At 40.6% G+C, this 18,196-nt stretch overlaps 1 protein-coding gene across 1 annotated transcript in view; it reads right to left on the bottom strand.

The window, feature by feature from the left end:
* Positions 1-18,196, bottom strand: part of ipo11 (importin 11) — a 110,622-nt gene extending 92,426 nt beyond the window's left edge. Inside the window, exons 1-5 of the mRNA XM_054611057.1 lie at positions 18,034-18,196; positions 13,475-13,624; positions 9,841-9,941; positions 6,152-6,224; positions 4,007-4,210 (exon numbers count right to left, since the gene is read on the bottom strand). Coding sequence (XP_054467032.1) covers positions 4,007-4,210; positions 6,152-6,224; positions 9,841-9,941; positions 13,475-13,612 — 516 coding nt within the window. The 5' untranslated portion in view covers positions 13,613-13,624; positions 18,034-18,196. The remainder of the gene's footprint in view (positions 1-4,006; positions 4,211-6,151; positions 6,225-9,840; positions 9,942-13,474; positions 13,625-18,033) is intronic.

Genomic DNA, 18,196 nt, shown 5'->3' with positions numbered 1-18,196 from the left:
CTATCCAAATCAGTATTGGCCCAATATCTGATATTGGTTTCATGCATCCCTACCGACAAGCATTATTAAACAGCTTTATTATTCAAACTTTTCTTACTTAAACTACCGTATTTTCCGCACTATAGGGCGCACCGGACTATAAGGCGCACTGTCAATGAATGGTCTATTTTCGATCTTTTTTCATATATAAGGCGCACCGGACTATAGCATTAAGCGAAACAAAACAGTCAGTCAGTCAAACTTCCTCCACTTCCGTACCATTGATTCATTAACGTTGAATTCTCTCGCAGCTGCTCTATTCCCATGTTCTCCTGCGTGACTGATAGCCTTGAGTTTGAAGTCCGCGTCGTAAGCGTGTCTCTTGACAGGTGCCATTTTGGGGTCCTTATACAAGCACACTGTAATGTGATGGTGAAGCACAGTATGTGTTACTCCGCGACGCTCCTGACTACGGTAGCCGTGATGCTGCAAGCGGTGCGGCTTTGTAGTTTACCAAAGTCGTACTAAAACATTTTGACAGAGTGCCGTGTACCACACAAAACCGCTTCGAGGTCAGTAAACACAACCAGAATTAATCCATATATAAGGCGCTCTGGATTATAAGGCGCACTGTCGTTTTTTGAGAAAATTAAAGGCTTTTGAGTGCGCCTTATAGTGCGGAAAATACGGTAATTCACTTTAAGCACAGCTTCCTGCACTTGAAAACATAACCTTGAACACAAACTACTGAAGTCGCCTGAGAGCAGATTCCATCTCCATCACTTGCAACTACATAAAGTGGATAGACAGCATCAGTCCACTCTCCTGTTAAACAAGAGTCTGTCCATTAAGGCTCCGATGTTGTATTTTTAAAGAAGTCGGCCACGCAGAGAAAGTCTGCCATTAGGCTGATTACTGGTGTTTGGGGAACCATCTGAATTCCAATTAATGAGTTTTGTGAATAGTTGCTGAATTATTCAAGAGAGAATTCCGATGCATCCAAGAATCAACTATGTTTCCCACCAATGTCCTGCCAATGTGTGTGTGTTGAAAAACCCTACACATTGAAAAAAGGTTTCTTCACAACTGCAGACAGAGACAACAAAGAGGCAAATTTCAATAAAAGCAAACAATTTTCTTCCATCTGCAAGCTGATTCCCTATTCCAGGAGGGAGAACTCGTAAAACCAAAGCCATCCAAGAAAAGCGCAGTTCATTTCATCTCTATATGAATACCCATCCAGTGGGAAATTGCCCCTCTATTGCTACTCAAAAGCACAAAGCCAGATGCTGGTTATCACCTGCTCCATTTCTCTTTTAACTTACCGCCTGTTTGAGAGTCACAAAAAGCAAACAAGCTCAACACAAAGTTGCTGTGGTTTCTTTATGACGATGCAGAGTCTTTATGGCTTCCCCAGAAGGTTTCAAATTTAGGCTGAAATGTTCTTGTAGAAAGTGGCACATTTCTTTGAAGTGGTTATTTCTATAGCAAAATCTATGTGCATTAAACATTCTGTAATGTATTACAAGAACCACTATCTCTTTTGTCTTACAAAAATGCAGTCTCATGTAAGCCTTATACTATTATACGAGAGTGAAGAGAATAGCTCTGGGTCGATTGTTCCTGTGTTAAGAGTACTATTCTGAGGGCAAAAATAAAATCTATCCAGAAGTCACAGACTTTCTCTCGCTCTCGCTCTCTCTCTCTCTCGTTTTTATTATATTAAAAGAGGGCCTTTATTTTTCTATCCAGTGTTTGATGTTTTACAAATAAAGCCAGCAGGCACTGAGCGATTCTCCTTCATCAAGTTCCCTCCTCACTTTCTCCCCTTCTTTCTAAGTTGGCAGTAGGCAGAAATCACTTCTAAAAGTGCCCCAATTCGATCCTCCTTCTCCTTGAATGCAGTCTCAACTTTATCTTTACACCAATTTTCTTAATTACTCCATAACGTCTTCTAATGTGATCCCTACTCCTGTCACCAGCAGCCCTTGGTTACTTCAATCACTTCTTCTCCTTCACACCCACACCATGCTTCCATATCACCTCCTCTTTCCCTTTTTCTCCCACTATCTGCTTCGCTCTGTGTCCGGCGAATGAGTTGAGTTCAAAGCCAAAGCATCAGCAAGAGGGCCAGGAAAACAAAGAGCTGGTTGAAGTGCTGCCGTCAGTGCATCATCTCCCATGATGCAGTCAACATGGTCTACCAACTGTTTTAGCTTGGGCGAAGTGCACAGTCTCATCAAGTACGAGAAGACACACGCTCAAACGCCCACACACACGTAACAGCACTTATGTACACATTATGTCCGGGCTAAATAGGGTGACACAAAAACAGTGTAAACATAGAGGGAAAAAGAGTGGGCTTATAAATGAAGAGATACTTGCTGTTCAACGCACATACATTTCTGTGAACAAATGGCAAAGGTAACATTCAGGACACCAGTGACTAATCACTTTGTTCTTTCAAAAACACAAACAAGTGCAACCCACTATAAAACCACATATACATCATTTCCGCTTGCAAAGTGCAATTGTGCTGTTTTTAACCAATTGGACGCAACAATGCACTTTACTGCATGTCTGCTAGAAATGAAAAGAAGAAGAGGTAAACACAATACAGACTGGGTCCATTCCTTGGCGTGTTCTAGGCAGACTAAATCACCCAAGATGTTTGACGCACCCCCTAATATCTGTATCCGTCCTCTGTCCTTTATCCATTTTGCCTGTTGTTGTTGGTGCACTTTAACATGACGCCATTGGCGCGCAAATTTGTCACTACTCCCGCTTACACAGAGTATGTCAGTTAAGTAGTAAGTCCTTCATTGTGTCCCAGGAAACATTCGCGTACACACAGCTTTAAGAATGTGACCATATGCGGCACGACCGACTTGAAATGTGGTCTGAGCCATCGGATCTCAATCCGTCCTCAATGCGTGTCGGGTGCATTAACACATGTACATAATATTGTCCACTTCTGATTGTATCACCTAAGACAAAGGGTTATGCCAGGCGTGTACAGAGCTGGAGACGTTCCTGATAGGTGTAGTGGTTGTGTACAAATAACCAACGTGAGAAAATGCATACAGCTACAAAATCTGAGGTCATTTGAGGTTCAAATCAGGCTTCGCATGAAAGATTCAGGAGGGAAGTGTGCCACTGGAGCTGCAAGTGTTGCATTGTCCTTTGTCTCCTCACCTCTTCACAATCCATGGCGTGTGCGCACACACGCACACTGGCCAACGAGTCAGTTGTAGTGACGGGAGGGGGCCCTCCATGGGCTGATCAGTGCATCATTTAGAATCTGCACTGTTTAATGGGGCTCAGAATGCCTTTGTTCCTCGTATTGCCTGAGGGCACACATTTTGGCATAGAGGATGCCTCTGCACGACATCCAACTATTTGGCCTGAGTCACTGTGTCTGATGTCCACTGGTCTCATACTCATACTGTCGCGAACATATACTCTCTTACACACACAGACATACAACTAGTAGTACAGACAAATATATTCCCAAACACGTCAATCTCGCTCCAGTCATGCATGAAAACAGACACACAGGCACGCAGAGAGAGTCTGGATGCCGTAAATCTCAGATTTGATTCATACAGCAGCTAAACAGCATCTCCTACAGGTAAAGACTGAAACTGAAACACCTGCAACGCTCAAGATAATCTTACTATTCATCTATTCATACTCAAAAGGTTTTGCGGAAAAATAGGGAGAAAAAAAAAAAAGGAACATGACAAAGTCAGAGTGGAGAACACAAGAAAAGAAAGAAGAGGGCAAAAGCCGCAGAGTCAGTAGACAGAGTTCAAGTTATATTTTTCTTTACTTTTTGCCCTTAAGTCACCCTATCTTCAGATTTGCACAGCTATTGCATCAAATGTAGAGGGGGAAAAAAAGCCAGAGAGGGATAGTGAATGACTAAGAATGACAAGCAATGGTTTACAAAAACAAAGCTTGTAATGATATAAAGCTGAGAGTGGTAACGAACAGACACAGACAAATAGCTTATAATGTAACTTACATCCTGGAAGAGCCGCCTGTCCTGAGCGAGACGTTTGGAAGCTAGGGTTTTGGTGACATGATAGAAGGTTAGCAGCGCCCTGTGCTGCTGCAGGCCGTCCTGACCCTTCACAGACTCGAGCAGAATGGGGATGAGCTCTGGCCATTGCCTGGGGCAGTCCAGACGGGCCACCTTGGCTATCAGTACTGCAATCTGGGTCGCTATCTGTTGGCAATACACAGAGAGAGAGAGAGAGAGAGAGAAAGATGACCTGAGGCAAAGCATAAACACAGCAGAAGGTGGTTATAGCAAAGTAAACTTGATGGGATATTACTCAGACATGTAATCTTAAACATTATAGATCACCCAATATAGTAAAGCATGATTTTAAATGAGCAGTTTGGATGATCATATTATATACAGCATAGTGTGCACATTTAAAAATTATCTATCTCCTTTTAAAGATGGAATCAGACACACAGATGAATCTGTTTTTAAAGAAATTGCTTGTACAGGACTGTTACATCTTTATAGTCTGTAGTTCCAGGACAGATCTGACAGCAGATTTTACATCACATAAGCATATGCTGCATTTGATTTGACAGCTGTGATTCACACATCCTGGCATTATAATTTACTGTCTGCAGCTCTGTCGAGAATCTAGTATAAGCATAAACATCCAGTTAAGTGAGCAGGCAGTTTAGTTTATTTTTATCCACATCATAGAGAGGTGGTGCTGGGTGGTAACAACAGATACACCATCCGTTGTAGGTTTGTTAGGTGCTGTACACTCAGCTTAAACTAAATCCAGTCCAATACAACAGCCCTGCAGGATGTATGATGTTGAAAATGTTTTGTGATTCACTGAGAAGCCTTCTTATATTTTGTCCAAATAACTCATATTAATAAGGGTAAGAATAATGTTGATGACCCTGTTACAACCCTAGAAATCACACGTTAACTTTATTTAAAATTATACTAACAGGGGTTGTTGTATAACAGTAGTGAAAATTCTATGACTTGCCTGAGCTGACCTAATATTTTCTGTGAAGGCAGTTCCATCTTTAATTTAAAAAAAAGAAACCTATCTAGCCCAATTATACATTTATATTACACATGTTAAAGCAGCAATGGCACTTTTTAGCTCTTTGGAACCCCATTATTGTTTTACAGAATAACACACAATCAGTTAGAGGTAAAATAATGAGAATGTATTGCATTGTCTATAGAATGCATGGTTCAATAAAAACCAGTATATGCCGTTAATCTAATTTAACAAAGTAATAAATAATCAGTATGCATGTAATATTCATTTTCAAGTATCAATAAGCCATTAGGCTTTATTACAGCAATGACTGTCCAAACTGGACACACTCACTCACAAGCCTGATTGATTCGACAAGGAGAGGCTGTGACTGGTGAGACATATGGTGTTTAAATGGCATTCATTACTTGCCATATGGACCCTATCAGTCCTGATGTTGGAGGGCTGTCCCTCAGGGATACACAAGCTGTAGGAATCAGGATGAGGGCCACCTTCACTATCCCCTCAGACAGATGTATTACACACCGCTCGAGTCTGAATTATTTGTTTGTCGCAGCGTTTCTCATGAAAACGGTTAAAAATAATGGCTTATCAACAAACTTTTTATCCTTCGAATGACGTCCCCACGTGTACAATCAGCTTTAATCATCATTATTTACTATCATCATATTTCACTGCATTAAATTTACTGATGTGTATTGCATAAGCCTATTTAGAGCATTTAAGGCAACACATTTAATAGGTCTAGCCATATTTGGCGTATAGGCATCTACTTCAAAAATCTAAAGTTTGTCTGATAAACTGTGCAACTGGATGTCGTATAATGTTCAAAATATTGGACATTATAAATAATATTGACTTGACTTTACCAACACTAATGTAACTTTTACAGCAAAGATTGCAGATCTAGTGTTCATTATGATGGATAACCCATTTCAAGAAGAAAACAAGTAGCAAGTTAATTATAAGCAAAATGGACTATTAACATGCAAAAAGATGTATGATGCTTTTAGTAAATTGCTTTGTACATTATAGGGTTTTACACGAAGTCATCTTAATCACAGTTTATTTATACCAGTTTTGTTATGCTGAATTATTTATTTTTTCTATTTCCCACTAACCTGATTGACAGGCTCATTGAAGTTTGTGATGAGACCAGCACGCAATGAGGTCTTCTCCTCTTCTGATAAAGCACTGTGAACAAAGCAACCAGAAAGATGTTCAGAAGAGGTAAGCGGGTCAAGACAGAATGAAGAAGAGCAAGAGTAACACATTATCTGGACTTAATGAAGAGAAATCAACAACAAAAAAATACAACACACACACACACATCAGTGTGTGGTTAACAAGACGAACATCTCTCAATTATCTCGATTACCAGTGGAATACCAGTAAAACGCACTTTTAAACCATTGCCTGTCTGACTAGTTAGCAGTGTCTTTAGGTGTGCACCACGTGGGGCAACTTTATTAAATGGATTTAAGATATTATTACATAAGGAGGCAGGGCAAAGCATGCAAGTCTCGAACCTTTTCACTGCAAGGTCATAACTTCACATTATGCCACATGTCGCCCTGGCATTGTTGAATACAGCTCGGGTCTCAAGAGTCTCCTTATGATTCAATTTCAAATTCTGGCCATGCAAACCTCATACTTTAATATGGGAAGATATGAATATGACATCAATCTGCCAAATTGTTATGGGATCAATTAAATCCCTTTATAACACTCTATAGTGCAGGACCTGCCAGCTGCCTGATTTAATCAGAGAGCTCGGGATAAACCCTCTGCTCTCCTCCGTCTCATATTTTGTCGTCTGCAACATGAGCCTAAGGTTTTGCAAAACAGAGTAGGGGGGGTGCAATAGAGTGCCAGTGTCAATCTGTATAGAAATAATTTTTCTACAAATTAGCCAGTTCTGCCTACTTCAACTGCTGCTAAAGCTAGACAGAGCGGGAGATTGTTGATGTTAGGAAAAGTGAGGAATGAATTTAAAAAACACATATGTTGGGAATCTGGGAGTGTTGCAAGTTTTTTGTAAGTTAGATTTCCCCACTTGAGCATTTTTTGGCAGGAAGTAGTATGCTGCTAAACTGAGGGTTTCAATACAAAATAAATCTCTATTTCTCCTGCCTTTGATTTTCCACGTCCTGCTTGTTCTGAATTGTTGTTTTTGGCCAAAAGTTTGAAAATATAGAACCATTCACACAGCAGGTAGTGCCAACTTTATAGTGTTTATTTCAAGTAAATTGGTTCGATTTATGCTTTATAACAAGCACATTACGTTTACAGGATGCATTTTTGTTTGACTTTATTAGGTATATTCACATTTCACATTTTTTTAAATTCTTTACTTTACTTGCACATTACTTTTAGTAAGTATTTCAAATTCCTTTTAAGGAAAAGGTACCACAGCAAACCGCAATAAGCATGCTTGTAAAGATTTTACTGAATTATGCAAATGCATTGCATTCTGGTTTATATAAACACATGGTGTCTTGTAGGCCTGTGTAAGTGCAGCAAACAGACAAACACACACCTGTGCGAATAAATCCGCAATCACCAGTTGATGGGCTAATGGTGGCCAGTTGGGAAATGGCGCCACCATATTAAGGCTGTTCGATTAAAGTAAGTGACTCAGTTAACTGAGCCCCGGGGTGAATCTCAATTACAAGTCACTATTTTTAAACAGATTTAAGGACACTAGAATGGATGGACAGAGATGGACAGGGAGACTGAAAAAAAGTCTGTCTCAAAACAGAGTTGGTTTTTTTTCCTCTGCTTTAAGATGAGATTTGATGACACTCCATAGGTTGTATGAAGTAAGGTATGCCTTATGAACAGCATGTAATCTATATACTTTTTAAGTTTTAAAGTTATTTTCTTAGAATATATTTGATTAGTTTTGATTTTCTTCAACAGATACTGTTGTCGTATAAAATAAATAAAATAAACTTCACTCTCATAATTCCAGCATTAAAGCCAAATGGCATGTCAGCGTACTGTCGTGGAAAGCATAAATAATAAGGCCCGAGAGGGAGTTTTTCATGTTAATAAAGTAATTGACCTTTTTCACAGCAGACCTTTTGACTTGTCACAGCAGTAAAAAGAAAAAGGTGGAACTAATAACATGAATGATGGCTCCATTACACTCAAGTGACCCATTCAGCCAGGGCTGTAAGCCAGCATGCACAATACCAGGGCTGTGGAACTGGCAAGCATAGCATGGAACGGTTATTATTTTTTTAATAACATTAGTTTAAAGTATGCTTTTCAGCTATGATGTGTCCAAATGTCTGTCAGAGGGCATTTTTAGCCAGTATCTTCAGCTACTCTTTGAATGGTTTCTTCTCTTATGACAATAATATATTGAATAAGATAAGATAAGATAAGATAATCCTTTATTAGTCCCGCAGCGGGGAAATTTACAGGATTACAGCAGCATAGAGGATAGTGCAAACAAGAGACATGGTAAAACAAAAAAACAAGATCAAAATAAGTATTATAAATAAGCAAATGAGCAATAAAAAAAAAATAAAAACAGTAAAAAACAGTAAAGAGCAGTTAAGAATTCACAGTAACTGAAATATTAGATATACAGACAGAAACTATTCTAACTATTGTATTGCAAAATTAAAAGCTAGCCAAATAAAACAGTGATACCAAAGTTGAGGGCTTGCTCGTCTGACCAAATTGTCATCACTTCATCCTTTTATCCCAATAGACATTTGTGTAAAATTTTCATAATTGGTAAATTAATTATTAAGCATTGAATGATGGCTAAAACCTTGTTTTGTGGGGTCACAATAACTTTGACATTCTTTTTTTTAGCAATTCACCCTCCTCGTGGAGCACCTGAGATATCTCATTCATGAGTATGGGACAGACAGACGGACAGACGGACAGAAAGATTAAGTTGCACACTGAACTCGGTTGCCAACTGAACTTGGTTGCGATACATTACTGTAAATAACAGAACACAAAGTTGTAGTATTGTGGCCTAAGCTTTGTATAGTGACACCACATAGTATGCAACACCTGGATTAATGTCAGTGGTCAAAAAGTAATCAAATAAATAACCCAAGAACCAAAAGACCTTGCACAGCACTTGAGAGAATGGGATCTGGTTTACTGAAGTACTGACGAGATTGAAAAAATTTAGGGAAGAGCAGAAAACTTTAGAAAGAAAGAGAATAATCTGAAGTGGTCAAAGAGTGGCCACAGACTGCTGAGGCAGAACTGATTATCTCCGAGCAACTGCTGTCCTGGAAATTTAATGGCAAATGTTCAATTCAAATCTAACAAAAGCGTGCTAGTCTGGTACCCAAAGACAGACCGTAAGCTTTGATCTACTCAAAGCCGATCTTTCACCAGACAAAATAGACAAAGGAATAAACAGAGTATAGAACCAGAGCACAATGATATGAATAATCAGGATGGAAGTAAAAAAATAAAAAAAAAAGAGAAAGAGAAAAGTGGTGGAGGCAGAACTGCAGATGTAAGCTAGAACTGTTGAAGAAAAGACAATGAGGAAAATGAAGGCAATGAGAAATAGGGACAAACCAGGACAAATCTGTTTATTCCAAATGAAACTACAAATCCGCAACAAAAAAGATCTTGGGGGGGGATACACAGCCTTTAAAAACAGATGGAGAGATTAAGACGGATGAATAGAGACTGAGTGAGTGAGAAAATTAAGGAGAGAATAAAGACAAGCCGTAGAAGAGAGAAGAAGAAAAAGACTAAGATGGAAAAGTGAGAGAGCAAGTCTGACAGTAATAGGGAACATAAGAGACAAGCAGGCACTTACTGAGGCGCTACTCTCCTCCAGTATCTGTCAATGCCATTTTTGAAGTACAGCACAGCGAGCCACCTGACGTTCACATCCAGCATGTGGTTATTGAAGATATTCTATGGAGGGAAAAAAAAATGTACATATAAATATATACACACACATATATACAGTTGCAATCAGAAATATTCAACCCCCTCACCTCAAAAGACATTATAGTGATGAAAGATAATGACAATAAATGACAAAAAAAACCTCATTAAACAACAAAAAATATTTATTGATACATATTTGAGTTATTTTGACAACAGAAGTTGACTTAACTTTGAAGTTCAAATGAAAAATGTAACTCTTTTAACACATGTGCATGTGCAGTATTATTCAACCCCCCAGCTTCAGTACTTTGTGGTGCATCCTTTAGCTTTTATAACTTCTAACAAACGTTTTCGGTAAGTGCTGACAAGCTTCTTACACCTCTCGATCGGAATCTTTGCCCATTCTTCACGTGCAAAAGCCTCTAGCTCAGTGATGCTTGATGGCTTCTGTGCTGCAACTGCCATCTTTAAATCCCACCAAAGATTTTCAATCGGATTTAAATCTGGTGACTGAGAAGGCCACTCCAGGACGTTCCAGGATATTTTTCTCAACCTAGCTTTGGTTGACTTGGAGGTGTGCTTGGGATCATTGTCTTGCTGGAGAGTCCAATGATCACCAAGGTTTAATTTGCCAACAGAAGGCATCACCTTCCTCTTTAAAATGGCCTGGTATTTCTGGGAATCCATGATGCCAGGTACACGATCAAGATTGCCAGTTCCTGCCGCAGAAAAACAGCCCCACATCATCAATGACCCACCTTCATGCTTGACCGTGGGGATGGTATTCTTCTGGTCATAAGCCTGGCCTTTCGCACGCCAGACATACCGCTGGTCCATATGTCCAAACAGTTCCAGTTTGGTTTCATCAAGTCCATAGAACTGTCTCCCAAAACTCTGTAGTCTTATCCAAATTCCTCCTGGCATATTCTAGTCGACTTGATGCTCCTTGTGGTCAAGAGTGGAGTGCGTCTTGGAGTCCGGCCATGAAGTCCTTGTTTATTCAGTGCACGTCTTATAGTTGCCACTGAAGCACTAGTTCCAGCCTTCATCAGGTCATCCTGTAGGTGTCTTGCAGTCACACAGGGGTTTCTCTTAGATGTTCTGACTAAATTGCTAAGGGCCCTTGATGAAATGTTGGGCTTTCTTCCATGGCCAGGCAGATTTGCAGCTGTTCCATAAGTATTAAACTTCCTTATAATGCTCCCAATGGTGTCTCTTGGAATATTACATTTTTGGGAAATCTTCTTATACCCAAGGTGTGATGAAATAATCTCCTCTCTCAGCTTTTGTGGAAGCTCCTTTGTCTTTCCCATGTTTGCAGCTCACCTTGAATACCTTCATGGGTGGGGTTTATATATGCATCACAGCTAAAGCAAATGAAGGATCTTTATAGAGTTCCTAAAGGCTTAATTATGTTTCAACTCCACTTTAGGCCATAAAAACTGTCAGACAGCTTTAAAAACAACAACATTATATAGGGGTTGAATAATTGTGACATGGCTATCTTAACAAAATATACTGTTACACACAAATACTACATCATGCATTTTTTGTGTTGATTTTATGTATCACTCAACTCATAAAGAAGTCATCTGAAGCAGAATCTTGCTCTTTGAAAAAACTTTAAATCCTTAAAATCTTTGGGGGGTTGAATATTTCTGATTGCAACTGTATATATTTAGCTTTTTTTCTAAATCAAAAGGTAACACCAGGCAACTTAAGGACAGACTCAGCTTAATGATGTGTGACAGCTCAGACTACTCAAGAAAACAACTCCAACCACACCCAAGAATAATGATGCGGATCTGTGATGCCATCAAGCCATACTTTATGCAGGACACACTGACATTAAAATGCAGGACACACTGACATTGAGTTCTAAAGTTGTACTTAGTTACAAGTGCTAAAACTTCTGAGCTGTAAAATGTAGCCATAACCTCAGAGATCTGGCCGAGTACTGTCACAGTGTTCTCAAAGTCATTCTACTAGTCACTGCAAAGGCAGGAGCTCTTTACAGAGCAGCACAGTAATGTAACAGATTTGAATATTGGCTCCTGTATTTTCAGGTTCAGGAGATGTAGGAACACACATGACTTAAATGGAAGAGTTTAAGTTTAAGGTTTATGCTTTATTTTTGCATTAACACATGTAAAACATCCTTCTGCTGTCTATCAAGAGATTGGAAGGCCATTAGCAGGGCTGCACAGTGTAACCATCTACTTGAATATGCAAGTAGAAATCTGCCCGCTGCTACTAAACTTACATTAAGTGCATCGGTGCAAATGGAATTCTGCTGGCTTGGGCAACATTGTATTTAGTGATGCTGTCCATCGTGATGTACAGACATAGTTCTCCTAAATTGAATGAGACAGGGTACATGGGCACCTTAGGCTTAACTCATATGAACCATGGCAGCTACACAAAATGAAACATAAACCCAATTTTGTTGAGGACATCGTCTGAAATGTCCAAGCATCTGTGCCTCCAATAACACAAACCCAGGAGTCAGACTTTAAAAACCCTTCTTAAATCATCTGAGGGCAGACACAAAAACACAAGCCCCTATGTTTATTTAAATTGCAGATATTGTTTACTGTGATTAGCTGATTAGCCAGACAAATTAAAATGCTACACAGACCGCAATCGTTTTTGGGATCTCATATTTGTGGATTGGATGGATAAAAATGTCTCTCGTACAATACACTTTGACTTAAACAGTACATTGTGTTGTCTATTGTCTCCCTTGTCCACATTGTATTCAGGAGGAAAAAAAAGAAAAGAATACATTCCTCTGCACGGAAAAGGCATTTGTGCTTATCTAGGCAGAACGCTTTCTGAGCCAATTTCTCTACTGAATGCACAGAGATGAGACTGATATCCATCTTACACCAGACTGAGACAGTAAACAAACATGTTTTCCTAAAATGCAGTATTATTTCAGGATCAACATAAGCTTTGTGATGAATATACACTAACATTTAGGTGCTGATCAGTGCAGAGAGGCTAAATGCACACTAAGCTCTGTCAATTTGTTCTATTGTCCCACTTTTCTGACTTTTCGATGAGACTTGATCTTATACATTGAAAAATGCCAAGTCTGGTTAAAACATGTGTTTATTTCAATTAAACTATTCAATGGAAGTTTAGTATTCCTTTAACACAAATCAATTCCCAGCTGCCTGTTCTACAATGGCCTCTTCCTTCCCGTTTCCCTACCTCGAACAATCTTGGGATTTGTTGCTGTGATTAGTTATTGTGTGACATTGACAGGATGAATTGTCACACAAGAACAGAATATATAGCCTCTCAATCTGCTATTGTTGTGCAGATTTCTAGATATTCCCATCCTATTAATAACTTAACGACAAAGAAACCCTCCTCTATGGTTGTTTGAATAGAATTACTTAAAAACTAAAATGCATCAGAAATGAGCTCAAACCCAACATCATCCTGCTTTTCTGTAAGATACAGCACATTCGTTTACATCTACATTAATTTAAGTTGTAAGAGTTTTCACTGCAGCAGAAGAATTTCAGTTGTTTGATATCATCCCTCACCAGAAGGACAGAGTAGAAGCCTGGCTGCGTCTCCCACTGCCGGAGCTGCTCCTCCGCTGGCTTCAGAACAGCTGTGTCCTGACTGGTAGCTTGGGTTAAGGCCTGCAGCACCACTGAACTGGCACCATCCATATCCATGGCTGGATTTACCTGCATGGGAATATGAGAGGACAGGGGCAGGGGACAATGTACAAAAGTGAATAATTGTATTCCTCCTGTTGTGAAAAGTTGAGGGGAAAAAAACTTTTTAAATAGTTTCACCGTTGGGGAAAAACAGCATAATAAAACATCAACTGAAAGCTGAGGCAATTACATCTACAAAAAAATGTGGAAGCTTCTTTTTTGCTTTGTCTGGCTTTATCTCTTTCTAACCCATTTTTAGTATAGATCAAGCATTGCTGAAATCACTGTCAAACATAGTGAGAAAGAAACAAATCCTTCTGAATACAGAGAGAAACACACCTGATAGAAACACTGCAGTCATTTCTACCACGCAAGGAGCTATTCTATGTCCCAGATAGTATTCAAGTTCAATGGTGTTTTCATGTTTCAAAGGAGGTACCTGATTCAGTCGCCTCTGTGTGTCTCTACAAATGGATTCTCAGATAAAATGATCCACCGTAACCAGACCTACTTTGGGATCATGAATCCTTCCTTATGGATACCATATCTCAACATCCCCAGAGGAGTCTGTCAATAACAGTTTATCATTAAAGAAAAATCACGTGGTTACTCTCTTTTTCTACAAAACATGGCCAACTTCTTTTTCTTCAGCTTTGAGTGCATCAAAGAATATCAGAATATATGTCTGACAAGCATGAGATGTAAAATGTGTCAAGATACTGCTAATAAGGGGCTATAAAAAGCAGGTTATTCCCCACACAAAATCTCTGTAGGCACTTATTTCTAACTGACTTTGTGAAGAAACTGTCAGCTGTTAGACGTAGTCAGCTCTCATTAGTAAGTTTCAATCAGAGTGGGAAAAATATTGAACAAGGCTGCCATCTGCAGCCCAGAAACAATTAACCAGCACCATGATCCATTGCCTGCTTCTGTAATTGCATGTAAATGAGGGCTGTCTCTCCAGCACTCTACTGACACTGTAGCATTGCTTTGGCCGAACCTGGTTACACAGTCAGATTGTTTTAATAAACAGTTCCTTAGTTATAAATTTAGAAACAGAGATTACTATTTGAAGACTGTGAAGGTTATATTCTGCTATAAGGTGAACGTAGCATTTATGTCTCTGGTACCCATCAAACAAGACAGGGATCATTTTCCACATGAAACAACATATATAGATACAAATCCACTTGCAAACCATAAAGCAGCAATAATTAAATTGAATGTGCATGCACACTAGTATTTTGATAGGTCAGGTTATCCCAGTTATGTTTTTGCACATGTAAACATCATATCTTGGTTTCAGAAGACCAGATAAACTGCAATGCACTATGTTCTTCCCTCAAAGCAACTCAAAACAGAAACTACTGCGGATAACCTCATTCTCAGCTAAGTGCTTTTTTCATGCAAAACTGCTTCACAGTGTAAGCAGTGAGCTTAGCAGAAACATCATGTTGTCATGTTAATGTGAGTGAGGAGAGTTATCTTTAGGTGTTTAGAAAACTGTATTCCCATCTGTGAGCCGCCTGGTATTTTGAGACACTGTCAAGATGAACAAACATTAGATCGACTGGTGGATGATCATTTAGGTTTCTCAATTTATGTACTTAACTCACAGTGGAAGACACCCTTGAGAAACTGACAGGCAATCAGTTTAAGGAGCCTCGAGTCAACTGCTACAGCCTGCCCAGTATTACTATGCATTATATGGGACTGTCAGTTTTACAACCGCGTCCAACCATCTTTAACTGGCAAAGGAGGATACCAATACTCGTACGACATCCATTTACAGCAGAAATGTGGTCAGTTGTTGATGGTGCTGCTCCTCTTGTACTGTAATATGATAGGCCTCTTTCACTGCCGATATGTTGACTTGTCATGGTAGGACAAGCACAGGTGTTAATAATATCATTAATACAATACATTCTTTTCAAGTGTCCCAGTAAGCCATGACAGTTTAACAGTGAGCCAGCATGCACAATATCTGGCCCCGTAAACAAAGCAGCTACATGGAGCCATTCAGCCTTTGTTATATCAATATGTGCACCTATGCTTTACACCTTTGCTAAACACTTGTACTGTGAGATAGAAAAATGTCGTCTGTGTGGGAGTGTTTTATAACTAAAGCACAATATATCCCTGCTGGGAGAGGGGGAGGTGGCAGAGGTGTAGATGGAAGGGGGAGCAGAGACTGCTGGGGTCTCTGCTCCCCTTCCATCTAAGAAGAGTCGTCCCAGCGGTCTTAATGACTACAGACCTGTGGCCCTGACATCACATGTCATGAAGACCCTGGAGAGACTGGTTCTGCGGCACCTGAGGACCCAGCTTACAGCTTTCCTGGACCCACTACAGTTCGCCTATCTGCCACACATCGGGGTGGAGGACTCCATCATCTACCTGACACACAAGGCCCTCTCTCACCTGGAGAAGCTGGGAAGCACTGTGAGAGTCATGTTCTTTGACTTCTCCAGTGCTTTCAACACCATCCAGCCCTCCCTACTGAGAGAGAAGCTGCTGGAGATGAACCTGCACCCCGACACCACTTCCTGGATCACTGACTACCTCACAGGCCGGCCACAGTACGTCAGGGTGGATGGCTGTGTCTCTGAGTCTGTGATCAGCAACACCGGCGCACCCCAAGGAACTGTACTGGCACCGTTCCTCTTCACTCTCTACACCTCGGACTTCCGCCAACTCTGGTTCCTGCCACCTCCAAAAGTTTTCCGATGACTCCTCCATTGTTGGATGTATCACCAGGGACAACGAGGAGCAGTACAGAGGACTGATTGAGAGCTTCATCACATGGTGCAGCAACAACCACCTGAAGCTCAACATCAGCAAAACCAAGGAGCTTGTGGTGGACTACCAGAGGAACAGAAGCCCCCTGTCCCTGTTTTCATTCAGGGAGGGGAAGTGGAGAGGGTTGAGTCCTACAAGTACCTTGGGGTGCAGATAAACAATAAACTGGACTGGACACACAACACTGACGCCCTATACAGGAAAGGACAGAGCAGGCTGTTCTTCCTGAGGAGGCTGAGGTCCTTCAATGTGTGCAATAAACTGCTCAAGGCATTCTACCAGTCTGTGGTAGCCAGCGCCCTCTTCTTTGCTGTGGTGTGCTGGGGTGGTGGCATCAGGACTGGAGATGCCAACAAGCTCAACAAGCTGGTGAGGAAAGCCAGCTCTGTGGTGGGTCTGGAGCTGGACAGTCTGGAGTCAGTGGGTGAGAGGAGGATGAAGGCCAAACTCGGAGCCATCCTGGACAATCCCTCTCACCCGCTCCATGAGGAACTGTGGCAGCTGGGCAGCTCTTTCAGCCATCGGCTGATTCTACCAAAGAGCAGGACGGAACGCTTCAGACGCTCATTTGTGCCCACTGCCATCAGACTGTACAACAACAGCGGAGACCACAGTCTGTCATCATGCTGACCAGCCCCCCCATGTGGATATACTGTACATTTTTTATTTGTATTCTTATTTTTTATTTTATTCTATTTTTATTTTTATTTTATTGTATAATATGTGTATTTATTATCTGTTTCTGTGTAGTTGAGCTGCTGCAACACTTGAATTTCCCCCATGGGGATCAATAAAGGAATATAATAATAATAATAATAATAATAATATGTCGCACCTGTCATCCCCACCAAATACTGTGCATTGACCCGGTGAGAAATGCATGCACTCTCACAAATATGCACTCTTTACTCGACTGCCTACTATTGACAAATTGTTATGCAAATATGCAACCTATGTAGCAGGTAGGTTAGCATGTTACCATACGACGTAGCCTGTTCAGTGTTGTTGTTGTTGTTGTTGTTGTAGTAGTGTTGTCTTATCCAACGTCGGGCAGCTACATGTCTGGTGTTTTGCATATGCATTGGCCCTCTGTCGCTAACATTAGCTTACCGCTTAACGTTAGTGGTCATATGTATGTTTGCTGAGTGGATAAGTAAGCAACAGCTAACGCCATATGCGTCCACGGGCACAGATGCATGGAAACGTCATGATAAAGATGTCAACATTATGACAGTATCACATCTGCTAGGAAGCTCGTGTGTGAAGTAGGTAAGCGCAGAGAGAACCACAACAAGCTCAGTAAGTCAGCAGGGGGCCAGGAGAGAGCAGCGACTGTAACCAACTGTCTCATCAACGTCACATGTCAAACTAGTTTGATTCGCCATCGACTTAGTTAAGTCTGAGACGTTTGCATTATAGCACAGTTTGCATGAGTATCATATTAAATGGAGATAAACCAATCGTGCATTCACCACTGAGAGGGTCGACACTGACAGGTACCCATAACACCAGAGCTAACTTTGCTAGCAAGCTAAACTTATTCAATGAGAAACCAAGGGCCGACAGTGTCCGTCATGTTGAATAACGTCTTTCTTCAAGCAAACACCTCAAAATACAAACATGAAAACGGGACTCACCTTAAGATTGACGGTGGGGAAACAGAATGCGTGTGCTGTAGCAGTTGCTGCTAAAGCTCTGCCAGTGGTAATGTAACGGGAGATGGAAACACACGCTTGTAGGAATGGCGCGAGCAACACAGCCGGCGCACGCTGATGACGTGCGAGGTTCACACGTTGTCCT

This window comes from Anoplopoma fimbria, chromosome 13 (genome assembly GCF_027596085.1).
Source record: "Anoplopoma fimbria isolate UVic2021 breed Golden Eagle Sablefish chromosome 13, Afim_UVic_2022, whole genome shotgun sequence".
In the NCBI taxonomy this organism is placed as follows: Eukaryota; Metazoa; Chordata; class Actinopteri; order Perciformes; family Anoplopomatidae; genus Anoplopoma; species Anoplopoma fimbria.
This window is presented reverse-complemented; position numbering and strand designations above follow the sequence as displayed.